The 17,443-nt window shown below is 34.7% G+C and overlaps 4 protein-coding genes across 4 annotated transcripts; 3 read left to right on the plus strand and 1 right to left on the minus strand.

Moving 5' to 3' along the window:
* Positions 1-1,898: 1,898 nt before the first annotated feature.
* Positions 1,899-5,350, plus strand: arr-1 (Beta-arrestin arr-1). Its single transcript, NM_075782.8, has 10 exons — positions 1,899-1,956; positions 2,025-2,116; positions 2,433-2,716; positions 2,800-2,900; positions 2,952-3,096; positions 3,147-3,304; positions 3,666-3,809; positions 4,682-4,835; positions 4,903-4,982; positions 5,037-5,350. The coding sequence occupies exons 1-10, from the start codon at positions 1,925-1,927 to the stop codon at positions 5,152-5,154; spliced, it is 1,308 nt and encodes a 435-aa protein (NP_508183.1). The 5' UTR covers positions 1,899-1,924; the 3' UTR covers positions 5,155-5,350.
* A 741-nt stretch (positions 5,351-6,091) lies between these two features.
* On the plus strand, positions 6,092-8,879 carry apm-3 (MHD domain-containing protein). The gene is made up of 10 exons (NM_075783.7): positions 6,092-6,148; positions 6,208-6,286; positions 6,345-6,450; positions 6,517-6,629; positions 6,677-6,958; positions 7,397-7,510; positions 7,555-7,628; positions 7,680-7,782; positions 7,835-8,080; positions 8,641-8,879. Exons 1-10 carry the CDS (start codon positions 6,114-6,116, stop codon positions 8,731-8,733), a joined length of 1,245 nt encoding a protein of 414 aa, NP_508184.2. The 5' UTR covers positions 6,092-6,113; the 3' UTR covers positions 8,734-8,879.
* A 118-nt stretch (positions 8,880-8,997) lies between these two features.
* On the plus strand, positions 8,998-11,685 carry chil-10 (GH18 domain-containing protein). Its single transcript, NM_075784.8, has 7 exons — positions 8,998-9,244; positions 9,289-9,585; positions 10,287-10,459; positions 10,509-10,575; positions 10,652-10,708; positions 10,855-10,964; positions 11,387-11,685. The coding sequence occupies exons 1-7, from the start codon at positions 9,044-9,046 to the stop codon at positions 11,595-11,597; spliced, it is 1,116 nt and encodes a 371-aa protein (NP_508185.2). The 5' UTR covers positions 8,998-9,043; the 3' UTR covers positions 11,598-11,685.
* Positions 11,569-14,388, minus strand: ncs-1 (Neuronal calcium sensor 1). Its single transcript, NM_075785.4, has 6 exons — positions 14,256-14,388; positions 14,139-14,212; positions 13,103-13,192; positions 12,957-13,035; positions 12,735-12,901; positions 11,569-11,879 (listed from the first exon to the last, which is right to left on the minus strand). Exons 1-6 carry the CDS (start codon positions 14,317-14,319, stop codon positions 11,778-11,780), a joined length of 576 nt encoding a protein of 191 aa, NP_508186.1. The 5' UTR covers positions 14,320-14,388; the 3' UTR covers positions 11,569-11,777.
* Between the last annotated feature and the right edge of the window lie 3,055 nt (positions 14,389-17,443).

Here is a 17,443-nt window from a genome sequence, read left to right on the forward strand (position 1 = left end):
CTGGAATAAAGGTTAAGTTCTTTAGCATTTTTTAAAATCAAATAGAGAAAAAAAAATAAAACAGGACATGGATTAAGGAAGCTGGCGCATATGACAATTTTTCATTTTAGAACATGAGAGAACTTGGAAACTAATGTGAAAAAAAACTAGACAAAAACTTAAGTGAAGAAAAAATTTGTATGTGATGTTAAATAAATTGCGCACGAAAATTGGGTTTATTCCAACTTACACTGATCAAAAGTTAAGAAAAAACTTAATAAACTCATAATTGAATATATAAAATTTGTAGGCAAAACACATTTTCTTTTATTAGTGACGAAAACAGTAATCGCTACATTTGAAATTAAAAGCTTGCCAAAATTTTAAAGTTGTGTTCAAATGATTAACTGTCATGGTTGGACAAAGAATTGAGCTTTTAACAATTTTTTTAAAAACAAATCACTGCAAGTTGTCTTTCAAAAAGGAAGTTATAAAGAAAATGTTCGATGTAGAAAAGCAATGTCAAAAACAGCTCAATAACAATGCCAAAATCAATAAACAAACCGGTTAAGGTGGTATTGAGCAACAAAAAAAAGAAGCGAGAAAAGTAAAGTTAATAGGCTGTTTTTCGCGTATTCTCTCTTTCTCTCTTTGCCTATTTTTCCAAACAGAGATACAACGAGAGAATGAGAGACGACACAATTGTGACATAGACACACACACATACACAATGAGATATTACAAGGGATAGAGAAGGGAGGAAGAGGGGTTTATGGGTGCATTGGTGGGTGCTCTCTCCCTCTCTTCATCTCACTCTCTGTGCGGTGTCTCAATCCGCCCGATCATCCTCACCGGTTTCGAGAAGGAGGCGTACGCAATGTGTCGTCGTTTGTGGCGCAATTGCGGACGCCCCCGACCGCATCATTTGTTTTCAAATGAGGACTCCTGGCCAAACATACATGCTAATTTTTTGCTCTCCATCTCTCTCTCACTGCACACATTTTTTCGCTTAGACTTGTGGTTTTTGAAAGTTTTAATTAAGAAAAATAACTTGAAAGTACTAGAAAGTTTAGAATGTAAGCTTCAGAACCTAATTAATAACTAATAGCTATATCGATTCATGTCACATTTTTGTTGGCACAGAGAAATTGGAAACCAGATAATAACGAGATTGGGAGTAGGAAAAATTGAAACCTATGTGTACATATGTACAATACCTAAGAAGGTATTCAATTTAACTCAATTAAGATAATTTTAATAACTAATTTTGGTTTTATTATAAGAGTAGCCAGTATGAAAAGGTCAAAACCTCAGCTAAAAGTTAATCTAAATTCATTCAGATCAACTAATCTAGGTATTTTACACCTGTTATTAAGGAGTAAATTATTTTCAAGTTTTATGCCGCTCTCGAAATTAAATCTTATATTCAGCTGTGAAACACTTGCCATATTTTTTGCACTGACCAACATGAGCAGCATTAAAATAGCACTGACCAACTTGAGCATCATTAAAATAGCACTGACCAAGTTTTCAATGTATTAGTCAACTTTTCCGCCACATACAAATTTTACAGTGAACAATAAACATATGAATCTTCGATCTTTTTTTTATTATTATTATTTTCAATAAAAAATAGTTGGAACGTTTTAATAGGTTCAAATGGTTCGCTTCATATTTTAATTAAATTATTTTTATTACGTCAGCAACTGGCAACACAGCTACTGCTATCGACTCCATATCCTTTGTCTTAAATAATTCTTGCTTCCTCCAATTTTATCCTCGAATCCAGAATTCAATTCGTAACGCGTATGATTTATTCAAAGTTTGACGCTTATTCTCGCTACGTTTTTCTCTTTTTCTCTCTTTTTTTTGCCTAGGTGTCATTCATTTCTCAATTTCGTTCACTTTTCAATTTTCAGCTCGATTGCTAGTTTACTAGTCAACAATGGTAGATGAGGACAAAAAATCGGGCACAAGGTTGGTGGAACTGGGAAAATAATTTTTTTTTAACTTTAAACGTATATAAAAAAAGACAAATTTTGCAGAGTGTTCAAAAAGACGAGCCCAAATGGAAAAATAACCACATATCTTGGCAAAAGAGATTTTATCGACCGCGGTGACTATGTCGACTTGATAGGTGAGAATAAGGGCACCGAGCCACAGAATGTGGGCTTTATACTGACTGGTTTATCGCGTGATTTGGTTTAGAGCGTTGATTGGTTTTTTGCGCGTTTTCTGAGTATGGAAGTCGGTTGGCAGAAACCTCGCAAATTTTCTATTCGACGTACAAAATAAGGAAAACGCTTTTATTGGTCATAGCACTGACAAAAAATGTTATAGCACTGACCAAAAATGTTATAGCACTGACAACATAGAAATGAACGCAATTACTGAATAGTGCGACTAAGACGGGAGTAGTCAAAAAATTTTACCCTATTAAGAATTAATTTTAGATGGAATGGTTTTGATCGACGAGGAGTACATCAAAGACAACAGAAAAGTGACAGCCCATCTGCTAGCAGCTTTCCGATATGGCCGAGAAGACCTCGACGTGTTAGGGCTCACATTTCGAAAGGATTTGATATCAGAGACATTCCAAGTGTATCCACAGACTGATAAATCAATTTCTCGACCGTTGTCTAGACTGCAAGAACGGCTGAAGCGAAAACTTGGTGCAAACGCGTTTCCATTTTGGTTTGAGGTTGCGCCAAAAAGTGCAAGTAGTGTTACTCTACAGGTTGGTTTTGTTTTTTTGTGGCCTGTTTTTTCTTATGAATTCAATGTTATGAATTTAGTAGTTAAAGCCTATCAAAATTTCAGCCAGCCCCCGGAGACACCGGCAAGCCATGTGGAGTGGACTACGAGCTGAAAACATTTGTGGCAGTAACTGACGGAAGTAGTGGAGAGAAGCCGAAAAAGAGGTAAGTATTTAGAATAATATATGGATTACAACAACGGAAATTAATTTTTAGCGCACTTAGCAACACTGTCCGTCTTGCCATCAGAAAACTGACCTACGCACCATTTGAATCCCGTCCCCAGCCAATGGTCGATGTATCCAAGTACTTTATGATGTCCTCAGGACTTCTCCATATGGAGGTCTCCCTGGATAAAGAGGTACCTCGAATTATTTTAATTCAATGTTAAGATAAACGTTCAAATTTTAGATGTACTACCACGGCGAGTCGATTTCAGTTAATGTGCACATCCAGAACAACAGCAACAAGACGGTCAAGAAGCTGAAGATTTACATCATTCAAGTTGCTGATATTTGTCTCTTCACAACTGCTTCGTATTCCTGCGAGGTTGCCAGGATTGAGAGCAAGTAAGATTTTTGTTTTACTATAATACATTTGATTCGAAAAAGTAGTACATCAGTTCGCATTCTGCCCTACTAGCGCTACACTACTCTTACAACATTCTAGTTTTCCACAGTTCACTGTCATTTCTAGAACGGAGGTACAGGAGATGCACAATTGATTGTTTCTTGTTCCCATGTAGCAAAATTTGACGTTTTAATACTTCAATTCTCTTCGTATCCCCTAAAAAAAGTTTCAGTAATTTTCATTTTTCTACGCCTCATTTTTTGTACAAAACAATTCATACATAAGTGTCCATCTCTATTTTAATATTCAATTCCTCATTCCACAATCTATTTTTGTCCTCTAATCCAATATTTATTTCAGCGAAGGATTTCCAGTCGGACCAGGCGGCACTCTTTCAAAGGTCTTCGCAGTGTGTCCTCTATTGAGCAACAACAAGGACAAGCGAGGGCTCGCATTGGATGGACAACTCAAGCATGAGGACACTAATTTAGCTTCAAGCACAATGTGAGTATAAAGTCGATAGGAAAGGGAAAGAGAGGGCGCGCAAACATATATATATATCGGGATGCCGAGAGAAGAAAATGGGGGGAAAGGGAAAAGAGAGGGTAAACTTCCGCCATTTCCTTACTCAGAAGGTTCAATTTCCCCCCGTCTCCTTCTACAAACGAATTTCGCCAGTTCTCCATCTACTTAGATACACTTTTTATGTTAAGCAAAAGAGTTCAGGAGAGTGGGGAACGAATTGAGATGTTTAATTGGATAACGTTTTGGAAAGAGGAATGTATGTTTGGAATGCATATCTGCTCACTAATGGAGAACCGGGGGGTTTTTATGAACAAAAAAATTGTCGATTATTTTCAATGGAAATTTCAAAGGATATTCAGAAACAGTTGGATAGGATGTGAGACATTTATTTATCTTTTTTTAATATTTAATTAGCACACTAAAGAACCACTAAGAAATGCTATATGTACATTGAAACGATACTGCATAGTTCAACGAACTATTTACAAGTTGGCTGCCGAGACCAGGCTACCGGCAAATGGGCAATTTATAAGTTACAGAACAAATATATCGTCAATGTTAAGTTTAAGAAAACCAAAAAATCCTTCCAATTTAAAGGATTGATTTGAAAAAGGAAACTAGAAATTTTCTACAATATGTATCAAGCTTGCTTACCATTCGACAATTCAAATTATGATAAATTTTGTTGGTATTCACTAGCCAGGCGATATGCGTGTATATACAAAAAATTTTAGTTCAAAAATGTGTTATAGCATGATTCTTAGTTAACAATTGTACGTCAAAATCCAAGACAACAATGATATGAGTTTGAGCAAAAATATTTTGGCAATCAAATAATTAATTTTTTGCAGATTGGACTCTAAAACATCAAAGGAAAGTCTTGGAATTGTAGTTCAATACAGAGTGAAAGTTCGCGCAGTTCTTGGACCACTAAACGGAGAACTGTTCGCCGAGCTGCCGTTCACATTAACACACTCGAAGCCTCCAGAGAGCCCCGAGAGAACGGTAGGTTTTAATTTTCAAAATAATTTTTTTACGAATCAAATTTTGAATCCATATTATTCAATTTCAGGATCGTGGCCTTCCATCAATCGAAGCAACAAATGGCTCCGAACCAGTCGATATTGATCTCATCCAACTACACGAAGAATTGTAAGTTTTTGATTAGAGTTGAATGATTCAATTTAATACACAATGATTTTTCAGAGAGCCCCGCTACGACGACGATCTAATCTTTGAGGATTTTGCCAGAATGCGTCTCCACGGAAACGATAGTGAAGACCAGCCATCGCCAAGCGCCAACTTGCCGCCAAGCCTTCTATGAATCTGTACAATTTATCACATGATATTGTGTCACTCTGTCATTCAACTTTTCTACGTCTTTTCCACCTTTTCCCCATTTTTCATTGTTTCTTTGTAAGTACATCTTTTTGTCTATGCTTCAAGTCAATTTTTCTGTCAAATTGTCACCTTTTTCGTTTTCTTTCATTTCATTTTTTCTCATATAAATCTATTTTGCCAATTTATTTTTAAAAATCAGATTCAAAGGTTTCAAATAATATTTCAATTGTTGTTGTTAATTATTGGAATGCTATCAGAAACCTTCTATGTAATTTTCAGATTGTGGGTCTGAATTCAACGATAATCTAGAAAAAAAAACTAAAACATCTATAAAAATACAAAAAATCATTTAATTGACTAAATAATATGTGTATGAAATCAATTTACAACTTGAAAAAACTTATGAGAAAATTTGAAAGCAAGTAAGTTGAAGATTTGTTTTTAATTGGCCAGTGCATTCAGAACTTTGATCAGTGCATTCCGAACTTTCGTCAGTTCATTCAGAAGTTTGGTCAGTGCATTCAGAAGTTTGGTCAGTGCATTCAGAAGTTTGGCCCTGGGAATTTTCAAATTCGATTAGTCCATTTTCAAATTCGGTCAGTGCATTTTTCAAATTCGATATGTGCGTTTTCAAATTAGGTCAGTGCATTGTCAAATTCGGTCAGTGCATTGTCAAATTCGGTCAGTGCATCATGTTTCCAAGTGAAACAAAGAAAATCGATGATGCCCAACGCCGGACATACAACGCGATTAGATATAGTAGTGGACCTCTCCTCTTCACGCATTTGACCCGTCCTCATTCTCGTCCTGTTCTCTTTTCTTTATTTCCCTTGCCGAACGACACTCCGAAATAACTCCCTGCGCGTTGTTTATTAGCTGTTATCTACTGGAGGAGAAGGTTCATCTCGTCAAAACAAACTACTTATTTATTGGATTTTAGTTATGCTGAACAGTCTATTTTTTGTAAATAGTAGTGGGTGAGTGATTTTTGATTTGAAATTATAAAATTTTTTTGTATTACTTTTCAAAATTTCAGTGATGTATTACTTGAAAAGCATTGGAAATCTGTTATTCATCGATCAATTTGCGATTATTTCTTTGATATTCAGAAAAAGGTTAGCTTCTAAATTTTGTTAAATTAAACTGGTCTGACCAAATTCCATACATTTTCAGAGCATTCACCCCGAAGATGTGCCTCCAATAATTTCAACTCCACATCATTATTTGATAAACGTATATCAGAACAACTTATTTCTAGTCGCAGTTATCACAGTTGAAAGTGAGTATTTTTTCGGAAAAAAAAATCAAAAACCTGACCACACGATCCTACTTAATTTTTTTCCAGCACCTCCCCTCATGGTCATCGAATTTTTACACAGAGTAATTCAAACCTTCACACAATACTTTGATGAATTTTCGGATTCTTCTATGAAAGAAAATTGCGTGATGGTTTTTGAGGTGAGCTTTATAACTTCAAAATTGAGGCTTAACATTCCGATTTCCAGTTGCTCGATGAAATGCTGGACAACGGCTTTCCACTGGTGACGGAAATGAACATCCTTCAAGATTTGATCAAGCCGCCCAACTTTCTGCGCAATATTGCTAATCAGGTCACCGGCCGTACAAACCTTTCTGAAACCCTGCCAACGGGGCAGCTATCAAATATTCCATGGAGGCGACAAGGAGTGAAGTACACAAATAATGAAGCGTATTTTGATGTGATTGAGGAAATTGACGTGATTGTTGATAAGCAAGGATCCACTGTTTTTGCCGAGATTCAGGGATATGTGAGTTTTGAGTATTTGAAACAAAAAATCAAATTATGCCTTCATATTGAACATACTATTTTGTCCTGTTTATTAAAACATTTTTGTAGAACCAGAGGTTTGCGGACCTTTGTAGTAGTATTATATGCCAAAATCTTTTAAACTTCAAAACTTAAAACGTATTTTGCGGAAATAAAGCGATTATGGCTACTGATAATCTCTATCAATTTGTAATTGTAGTGAATATCGGATTGCAAAATTGTTTAGTTCTGTGCACCTCTAAAGATTTAAATACAAAATTATAAATAAACCAAATGAAAATATTTTAATAATATAATACTTCACACCACCAAATTTGGGTGCTGACGTTTTGAACTAGCATGTGTTCTGGAGGTAAAAATTCTGAAAAATATTTGGAAATATTAAGAATATATTCATCTTATCCTTGACAAATTTCAGGTTGACGTTTGCTGTAAACTGTCCGGAATGCCTGATCTCACAATGACCCTTATCAACCCAAGACTTCTAGATGATGTATCCTTCCATCCATGTGTCAGATACAAGCGCTGGGAGGTAAACCGCTCATAACATTTATATCTTAATCACAATTTTTTCAGAACGAGAAGGTTCTTTCATTTGTTCCTCCAGATGGCAACTTTCGTCTGTTGTCCTATCATATTGCTGCACAAAAGTAATGATTTTCATTCTACAGATAAAATTTCTATAACTTAATTAATTTCAGTATGGTTGCCATTCCAATCTACGTTAGACAAGTGATCTCCTTGAAACCAAATGCTGGAAAACTTGACCTCACAGTTGGACCAAAGCTAAGCATGGGTAAAGTGGTGAGTTTTCGAAGATCTAAATCACAATCCCTCTAACAAAAACGATGTTAAGCTGGAAGACGTTGTTCTTGAAATCACAATGCCAAAATGTGTACAAAACTGCAATTTGGTGGCGAGTCACGGAAGAATCGCGTTCGACCCGACGACTAAACTATTGCAATGGACCATTGGAAAAATTGAAGTCGGAAAACCATCAACACTCAAAGGATCAGTTGCTGTGAGCGGAACTACTGTTGCAGAGAATCCACCAATTTCACTGAAATTCAAAATTAACCAGTTGGTTCTGTCCGGATTAAAGGTTAGCTTTATCAGCTTGAAGTGAATACCCCTATACTTGCAAAGTAAAAACATGCAAGTTTATAAAAAAACAAATCAAGTAATCAAATTTTTAATATGACTAGGAAAACTCTTGGTAGTGGTCCTAAAAATCGTCAGATATCAATTTGAATGACCAGGAATTATACGGAAAAATCATCCAGGAAATGTAAATTCTTTTTAAAATTATATTTGTCTATCAGCGCTGTGCGGCTGTTTATCCGACTTTTTGGAGAAGTGAGATAGAATTTTAGTGAGATAAAGTTTTAAAATTTGGAAACTTTCATTCTTGCCCAGTCTCACAAAAAGTATATTAGTAGAATTCAGAAATTGTCTATGTTTTTTAAAAACTTGGGTAGAATAATATGACCGTTCGACCGTTCTCCAAGTGATCAACAATCCTGTACCTTATTGGTTGCGGTGTTACCTAACCGACTTTAAAATTTTTTTCTATACATACATTTTAGTTAAAAAAAAGTCATATTTTCAAAACTATCTTCAAAATAAGCATGCTGAAACGCACAGACATCAATTTGTTTCCAGGTCAATCGTTTGGATATGTACGGCGAAAAGTACAAGCCGTTCAAGGGTGTGAAATATATAACGAAAGCCGGTAAATTCACAATTCGCACTTAGTCTTCCATCAACATTCTCTGTATCTCATCTTGGTCTCAACACTGCTCTTTCAACCAGTTTACTTAATTTATAAAATGGCATTACTCTTCTATTTTAAGGACTTTTTAGTTTATTGATTGTTCTTAAAATAAAATTGTTTTATTGTTTGCAAATCTTATCGATATTTCTATAATTGCACGTTTTTGTTGTTTGGTTTTGAATGCCAGGTTTATTTACTTTTTTTAATTTTTTTTTTTTAATGTTTAAGTCTAAATTGTGCCGTAGCTTTCAGGATAAAACGTATCGGGTATCATAGCAAAGTTAACAAAAAATGATTATTATACTTGCCACGTGGATATTGATATCTGGAGTCAGTGCTCAAGCCACTGGAAAAGAGCTTATCGAAACACTGAAATTCAAGCCAGAATCAATTTCCAAAGCGTCGATTATAAGAGAGCACGAGCAACTCAACGATCAGTTCCACATTCCGGACAACCGAGAAGGGCTCACTCAGCTGGCGTATATTACACCGGTTATTGAAATTTTACATAACAAAATAACTGTATTGTGTTTCAGTGGAACCGGCATGGCTACGAGTTGGCGGAGAAAACAGCTCACAAGCTGACTCACGTCTCTCCGGTTTGGTTTCAAGCCAAGGCATTCAGTGAAAACGGGAAATTGGATGGCTGCAAGATTGAAGGAACACATGAAATTAACCGAGATTGGATTGAAAAGCTCCGTGAAAAAAACGAAAACATCGCGATTGTGCCTCGAATTCTGTTTGATGGTTGGAGTGCTCAGGAGATGAAGAACTTGTTGATGGATGCAAAAGTTGCAAGACATTGTTTCGAGGATATCGCCAATTTTTACAGCGTTAGTTCCATTTGAAATAAAGAATTACCGTATATTCTCTATTAGTGCGGCATGCCGCACTAATTTCCGAGCCTTCCACGACTTGCGCACTATTAGAGACTGCCGGACTACTGGAGACTGCCGTACTAATTTTCGATAACTAATTTTCACTTTGAGGTTACTACTTTCGAGAGTAGTAACCTCAAAATTCCCTCATAAAAGCTCATATTTTATGTGAAAAGTAATGAAAATTGTGTATTTTGCCACCAAAGACTCTGAAATGCAATGTTTACGTGAAAATTTATGAGAAATTATTGAAGAATGAACAAGGATACCATTGTAGAATCCGAATATTTGAGGTGGCTTTCGCAACCAAAAAGAAGGGGTGCCGCACTATTAGAGACTGCCGGACTACTGGAGACTGCCGCACTAATTTTCGAAAGGGCAGTAGAGATGCCGCACTAATAGAGAATATACGGTAAATGATTGTCTGTCATTCAAGCTGAAGGGTCTGTAGCTGAAGCTTCCACTGGGCTAATGTTAAGCCTCGCTTGAAACTTGGACTGCGGCCGGTAATCCAGTCGTGGATTGCTCCACTTCTCAGTTATGGACAAGTGGACCCATCGGGATAAAGGGCTTGAACTTGACTCAACGACATAAAAATACCGTCTAGACTATCCCCGTCAGAAACACAAACATAAAAATCACCATCATTTTTCCAGAGAAACCAGTTTGAAGGCGCTGTCGTGGAGCTCTACATGCAAGCATTGATCTCTGTGCAGTCTCTAGAAGTAAAGGAGTTTATCATCGAAAGTATACAAGACTTGTCGAGGCAAATGAAAAAGTTGCATATGCAAGTGATTCTAACAGTTCCTGCGCCCCTGGAATGGAATAAGTAGAAATATTGGTGATAAGAAACTTGGGAAAAATTAACATATTTTCAGCCAACCCAACAATCTCGTGACTCCGGATGACTTTAAGAAGATCACAGCTGTTTCCGATTTTGTTCAGGTAAGTGGGAGGAATTTAAGTTGTGTAGTTGAAAACAACACTGTAAGAAACTTCTGTGAGATTGTCAATTTTTCAGATAATGACCTACGATTACCGGGGAAACAAACCAGCTGGTGTGGCTCCATACGACTGGGTTAGTTTTCAAAAATTTTATTCACTAAAATCCAATTTCTTGGGGTTCTTTAAGAATTCAGCAAGATTCCAGCAAACTTTTGAAAAAAACTAAGAGAGAAACACATTAGTTTCCGTGGAATTCTAAAAAAAATTATCTCATTTCAGTTTGAGAGCTGTATCTTCTACTTGGGAGGTGGCCACAAAACACTGGCGGGACTCAATTTCTACGGCTATGAGTTCTCCAAAGGCAATGTGGAAGCAATCACTGCGGATAGGTGAGAATTAAGAAAGAAAAAAGAGTTGTGCGAAAATGGAAAGTCTTATTATACTGTTGAGCTACATAGAAAAGAAAATAGAACAATGTGGAAGAGATTTGCAAGTTTAACAATTGTTCACTGGGAATTGGGATGGCAAACCGGACGTTCTTTTTTTTTAGTTCAATTTTCTAACTTTTTTTTTCACGTTCCAAATCTTCCAGATTCTGAACAAGGCCACCTTTGTAAAGTTATTGTAAAAATTGTGGAATCCGGAAAATATTTAAAAAAAAACAACTGTAATACAGAAACTGGATTGTCCAAAATTCGGTAAAGCCAAACGTTTGACATAAAATATTGCCAAAGTTCTTAAATCATTTCTTAATTTTATATATTGACAAATCAATAGTTAATTAAATTACGACAAATTAATTATCTTTCAGATACTTGACACTATTGAAATCTGAAAAATCCAAGTTGGAGTTTGACGAAAAGTCAATGGAGCACAGAGTAAAGACCTCTAATTCCATCGCCTATTTCCCATCACTCACCTCGCTGGAACTTCGCATCAATATGGCTCACCGCTACGATGTCGGAATTGCCATTTGGGATTATGGACAGGGACTCGACTATTTCACTAATTTATTGATTTAATGTTTCAACTTTTCACATTTTTCAGCCTATTTCATTTGAACATTTTAATCTATGGAATTTGATATGTAAATAAGAAGACAAATATTATACTAAAGATTCTTTCATTTTGACGAAAAAAGGGGACATAACGCTTGATGATAGTGTTTGCAATTTTGATATAAGAAAACATATTGAAATGCGTCAAGAGGAGAGACCCTCATACAATGAAAGAGCATGCACAATTGAGGGGTCAGCTTTGGCTCCTTCTTTGAATTCTTCCAATGTCAGTTGAGCATCGTTATTCTGGAAAAATTTGGAAATTATTTAATGCTCTAAAAATTTTGAAAGTGGAATTTAGTCGATACCACAAATTTGTTACTAAAATCACCAAACAACATTGTAAGATTTAAAAAAAATGGAAAAAAAACTCAGTTTTTAGTTTCAAAATTTTAAACATTTTTAGTTGCGTTTTAACTGTATAAATTTGTACATTGTAAACGTTAAACTGTGCAGAAAGTCTTGAAATGTTTAAATAATAATTTTCAAAATATCTGGCAGCTTAATACTTTGCTTAAAATGATAAAATCTCAAAAAAACAATTTGAAGTGTTTTGTTACGATGTTTGGCCATGTTAGATATATAACTTTTAAAGAAAATTCTTGTTGATGATAAGCTGTTTGAAGTTTAAAACATGTTGAAAAATTCTTTATACTTTTAATTTTTAACTTTTAATTTTAATTTAAACGGTGTTTTTTTGATTTACGAAAATCTCGAATTTTTTTCGAAAAATTTCCAGAATCTGTTCAGAAAAAGTTTTTATCGGATTTTTGAGCCAAACTAAAAATCGAAAACCGGAAAACCGAACAACGTAAAATGAAATATTTACGGTTTTTGAAAAATAAAAAATCGTCTAGCTGTAGTGTCGCCTGTGCGGAAAATCGATTGGCCAAATTCCACATTTTTTTCAATAAACTATGAAACCAGTTTTTCAAAAAAAACTGTGAAAAAAACGATGGTATTTAGGTTTTTGTTCAAAATTCCCAGTCAAACTTTGGCAAATTAAAAAAATATACAAATAGAAAGTACACTTTTTTCAAGTGAGTGAAAGCAATTTTTCACATTGAAAAAATTCTAAATATCTCGAACCCAAACTCATACCTTATCCATCATTCTAAAAATCCGATCAACTCTCTTCTCGGGCGTATTCTCTTCTTCCGGTAACTGTACACTACTTCCCACCATTTTATAAATCGAATCTACAATCGACAGCATTTCATTTCTCGTAATAAATCCATCTTGATCCAAATCATATAACTTGAACGCCCCTGAATCATATTAATTCTTGTGTTTGGTTCCCAACTTCTATAAATCTTTGCTTACAATGAAGTTTTTCGTCTAGATTTCCACGAGATGTAATGGATAAAGCTCGTATAAACTCATGAAATTCTATAGCACCATCCTGAAATCATTTTTATGAGCACATCAATCAAACAAATTGGACGGAAGTCATGCCAGGTACCACTCACCTTATTCTCATCAAAAACTTTGAAGACGAATGATGCGAAGTCTGATGGATCACCTTGTGGGAAAAATTGTTTGTAGATTTTTTGAAAGCCCTGGAAGGAAGCATTAATATGAGTAGTGCATTTTGCTAGTTATGTGGAAGATTTTATGTACTACAAACCTTCAGTTTTCCCAGGTTAACAGCCAGAATAATTATAATTTAAAATCTTCTTACAAGGAATTTACTTTAGCATACAATTACACTTTCAAATTAAATCTAAGTCATTCAAAAGGTGACTGACCTTCTATATAGACCCCTACAGAAAATTAGCTGTAGAGGAGTATATTGAACTAGAAAAAAGTAGATTTGAAAATAAGTCAGTGCAATTTTTCACTACTTCAGACGCCAGTGAAGTTGCTTTAAAAATATTTTTTGAAGATTTTTAGGGGTGATTTTCAGGGGTGAATTAAAAAAAATTATATTAAAATTTGTTCCACACACAATAGTGTGTGCCTTTTTTATTCCAATTTTCAATTAAAAACTAATAATCACCAATTCAAATTATTTTCATGCTCTATGTGATAGCAAATGAAGCAAAACATTTTTTTTGCCATAAAGTACAAATCATACCAAAAAATACTCCCACGGTTCACATATAAGTACATTTTTCAGGTTTTCATAACAGACATGCTCACATCAGAAAAATAGAAAGTGATGTTATTTGATAATTTACATTATGTGATGTTTCGATGGAAAACAGGACCAAAACATCGAAAAATGGGTCCATACACTTTACAGGCCTACGGTAAAAAAAGAAAATTTTTGTCAAATTTCTACAAAATATCAAACTCTGATATGTCACTTTTTTCTGGTACAAAACATTTCACCGTTGGTATGTACAGTTCAATCTTTAAAATTCATATAGTATTTGAATACAAACAATTTTAACATACATACTTAAAGAATAAAAGTTGTAGAATAATTATTTTTGACCGACTTTCAAAATTTTTGACTGCATTAAAACAAAATTATAATATGAAAGCTGAAAAACCACTAACCGCTTCTGTTAGCATTCCATTTGGACAATCACGTACAAATCCTTTATACCATTGCTTGATTTCTTTTTCGGTAACTGTAAATAATTTGTTCTATAATGTTGAAAAAAGTAAACTCACAATAAGTCTGCTCAGCAAGATCTCTTATTTGAGAAGATTTCAACTTGCTGTTCCCTTTGCCCATTTCTTCGCAACAATTCTAATAAAATAATTTTGATTTGCAACTTGATTCTCTCTTTTTTGTTATCTGAAAATAAAAATAGTAGCAACGTTCAAATACGGAAACTAGACAAAAAAAATAATATAGTGAAAGCAGATTGGGGGGTGTGAGAACCAATAAAATGACATTAATTGAATAAAAACGATGTGTTTCGGCGGGTTCTCAATGGTATAAAGGGGTAGAGAAGTGGTAAGAATATAAAGAAAACAAAGTGTAGGGAGCACAATCAACTAAACTCCAGGAAAAAAAGAAAACTAAATCTTCGAAAATTTACTTAGGTTTTGGAGGATAGGAGGCTTGAGTGGAATACATTTTTACCTGGAATTGAATTTTTTTTTCAGTTTCTTGGGTGTTCAAGCAACCGTAAACTGGCAAAGTATTTTAAAATAGCAGTTGTATTAATATACTCGGCAACTTAAGAACAAATAAATAACATTATATATTTTGAAAGCTGTATCAAATTTTGATATGCTTTGGTGCAATAGGAAAATAGTTGATATCTGAAAGAATATTGGTCGGTGCAGAATAAAGTGCTAAAAATGTTGGTCAGTGCAAACAAAACATTTTTGCTATTGCTTAAAAAATTTTTGGTCAGATCTAAAAATTGGTCAGTGCAAAACGGTAGTCTTGGTCAGTGCGCTAGGACTTGACTATTTTGTTCCATCATCGTAACTAACTAGTTCTTCTGCAAATCTCTGGTAAAATAAGGGCAAAAATTTGATGAGCAAAATGAAGGGGAAATATGAAGTTTATGCGAGTTATCTCTTCTTTTTTCCAGTCACTCAAGGCCATAATTCCAAACTTCCTATAGGGGAGAAGAGCCGCCTCAAACGTCACCAGTAAGCTCCGGATGCCCATCAGTTTATCCGTCAGAGGCACACAGAAATGGTGTGCGGAGCGAGGAGAGAAAAATGAGGTGCACGGCGGCCGGCAGTATATAGATATCAAAAAAAGGGGAAAACCGAATATGTGAGAAAATACATATGTACATGAGAGCAAGTGTGCACGAGATCCATAGCAACCCAATCACTGGCGTAGCTAGGATTAGCGATTTTGCTCCAAGGGGAAGGCAGAAGAAAAAAGAAGACAAAATCATGGTGCAATACAATTTCTATTTTCTCTACGACTCTCTAACTTTTCTCTCTAGATGTATATTTCATTTTTATGAATAACCACAAAATGAGTGTGCATAAAGGGGGAAAATATCTCACGCACGCGCAAACAGACATATGGTTTTGGAGGACTCTAAAAATAGAGAAAAGATAGTTGAGTTTACATGTTTTGGATTGGAAGAAAGTCGGAGCAACCGATGGAGTAAGAAGTTTTGATGAAGTAGCATTACTCGACAAAATCTTGATAAAAAGTTGAAAAATTTAGAAATTTTACGCAGAATTATTTTATTTTGAATTAAAACTGCTAAAGTAAATTATTTTTGGGTGCTAAGTCACAACTAACCAATATCAAAGCTATGAATGTTTTTGGAATTATTCAGATCTTAAACAAAACCGGAAATCAAGATGAATCTGTCATATCATTGAAAGAGAAAAAAATATTTTAAAGTTTACTATTAAGAATTATCCCCTATCACGAAATCTATTATTATTACCTGATTAGAATTTTTAGGTGACAAACCTATTTTCTGAAAACGGTCAATGACCGATTGCCGGAAATCGCCATAACCAAGCCACTGCTGGAATTTTTTTGGGTGCTTGTGTAATATACCTGGTTTTTTCCATTACAACTATGATTAAACCTATGATTTTTCATTAAAACTATGATGTGTAATTTTTTGAAAACAGCCAGTCAGTAGGAATTTGAAATTGAGAAATTCCTTGAAGAAATTCCACTAATAGTAAGATGGCAAATGAGAGGTCTTAAAACTTTCAAACACTGCAAGAAAACTTCTAGAAAAAAAGCAAAAAATTAATATCTTCCAGACTGCACATTTTGGGTCAGTGGCTAATGGCTCAGAAAACCCTCAAAAGTTCACATTGTGCATCGGAGCAACATCAATTGTTTCACGTGAATAAGAAATCAAAAAGCAGTTTTAAAGAGAGCAAAGCTCTGGAAAATGATCAAAATTTTTTTGGGGATTGATACTTTTTTAGATGTTTTTTTTTACTTTTATCTGGGTTGGGAAAAATGCATCAAACTTTGCCCAGAAGATTACCCAAATGCGTTGTGCCTACCTGATTGTGAGTGTCTACGTAACATATTATTTTTTACGATTTTATTTTTCTGATTATATTTTAATTATTGGAATACGAAAAAAAATAGAAATTACTCTGTCCTTATAAAAAAAAAACAAAAAATTGGAGCAAACGAAAACGTATTTCCTCTATTAGTAAGGTATGCAAAACTAATTTTCGGACACCTAATTTGATGCAAAACTAATGGAGGTGCAAAACTAATAACGGCGCCTTACTAATAGAGGATATACGGTATCCCAAACTTTTCGAAGCTCTGACTGAAAATTTTCAACCTACAATTTTTTTAAATCTTATAAAATTGAATAAAATCTTTAAACCAATTTTAAACGTGACTTCCAGTAAAAGATTAAATTAAAACAGCAGTAACATAGACTGAAAAGTTTTCAGGAAAACCCAGATAATTGGGAATGTTTCTTTCATCAAAAAAGAGCAAATAGATCATGTTTCCACTTAACGAAATAATGATCCACACAACTTTCGCGCAGATTTCGGCGACAGATCATGTTTCTACAAATTAAACATTTACAGAAATTCATGATTTTTCACAATACTCGGTACAAAGTAATAGTTTTTTTATTGATAGAATATACTTTCTTGAAATTTGTTCCGTGTTCCGTGTAGCAAGATTAATCAGCTATTAACGTCGCTTTTCTTTCCTCTGCTGGTCAAGGCAAATTATTGATTTTTTTCAAAAAAGGCAGAGCTAATTTGTTGATTGGTTCACAACAGGCGGAGTCAGTTGCTCATTGGTTTAGAAATAGATTGACCTAACTGCTGATTGGTTTGAAAATGAGGGAAGCTATCACTACATGGGTTGTTAACAGATCTAGTTAAAAGTAGGTGGAGCTAATTGATGATTAGTTCAAAAACAGTAAAGC

The sequence above is a fragment of the Caenorhabditis elegans genome, chromosome X (assembly GCF_000002985.6).
Source record: "Caenorhabditis elegans chromosome X".
In the NCBI taxonomy this organism is placed as follows: Eukaryota; Metazoa; Nematoda; class Chromadorea; order Rhabditida; family Rhabditidae; genus Caenorhabditis; species Caenorhabditis elegans.

Bases quoted from the DNA above. Each gene is read 5' to 3' on its own strand.
- arr-1 (NM_075782.8), top strand. From the start codon at position 1,925: ATGGTAGATGAGGACAAAAAATCGGGCACAAG. The intron at 1,957-2,024 runs GTTGGTGGAACT...CAAATTTTGCAG, and splicing joins GACAAAAAATCGGGCACAAG to AGTGTTCAAAAAGACGAGCC. The intron at 4,836-4,902 runs GTAGGTTTTAAT...ATTCAATTTCAG, and splicing joins CAGAGAGCCCCGAGAGAACG to GATCGTGGCCTTCCATCAAT.
- apm-3 (NM_075783.7), top strand. From the start codon at position 6,114: ATGCTGAACAGTCTATTTTTTGTAAATAGTAGTGG. The intron at 6,149-6,207 runs GTGAGTGATTTT...TCAAAATTTCAG, and splicing joins TTTTTTGTAAATAGTAGTGG to TGATGTATTACTTGAAAAGC. The intron at 6,959-7,396 runs GTGAGTTTTGAG...GACAAATTTCAG, and splicing joins TTGCCGAGATTCAGGGATAT to GTTGACGTTTGCTGTAAACT.
- chil-10 (NM_075784.8), top strand. From the start codon at position 9,044: ATGATTATTATACTTGCCACGTGGATATTGATATCTGGAGTCAGTGCT. The intron at 9,245-9,288 runs GTTATTGAAATT...ATTGTGTTTCAG, and splicing joins AGCTGGCGTATATTACACCG to TGGAACCGGCATGGCTACGA. The intron at 10,709-10,854 runs GTTAGTTTTCAA...ATCTCATTTCAG, and splicing joins GTGTGGCTCCATACGACTGG to TTTGAGAGCTGTATCTTCTA.
- ncs-1 (NM_075785.4), bottom strand. From the start codon at position 14,319: ATGGGCAAAGGGAACAGCAAGTTGAAATCTTCTCAAATAAGAGATCTT. The intron at 13,193-14,138 runs GTTAGTGGTTTT...GCTTCCTTCCAG, and splicing joins ATGGAATGCTAACAGAAGCG to GGCTTTCAAAAAATCTACAA. The intron at 12,902-12,956 runs GTAAGCAAAGAT...AATATGATTCAG, and splicing joins TCTAGACGAAAAACTTCATT to GGGCGTTCAAGTTATATGAT.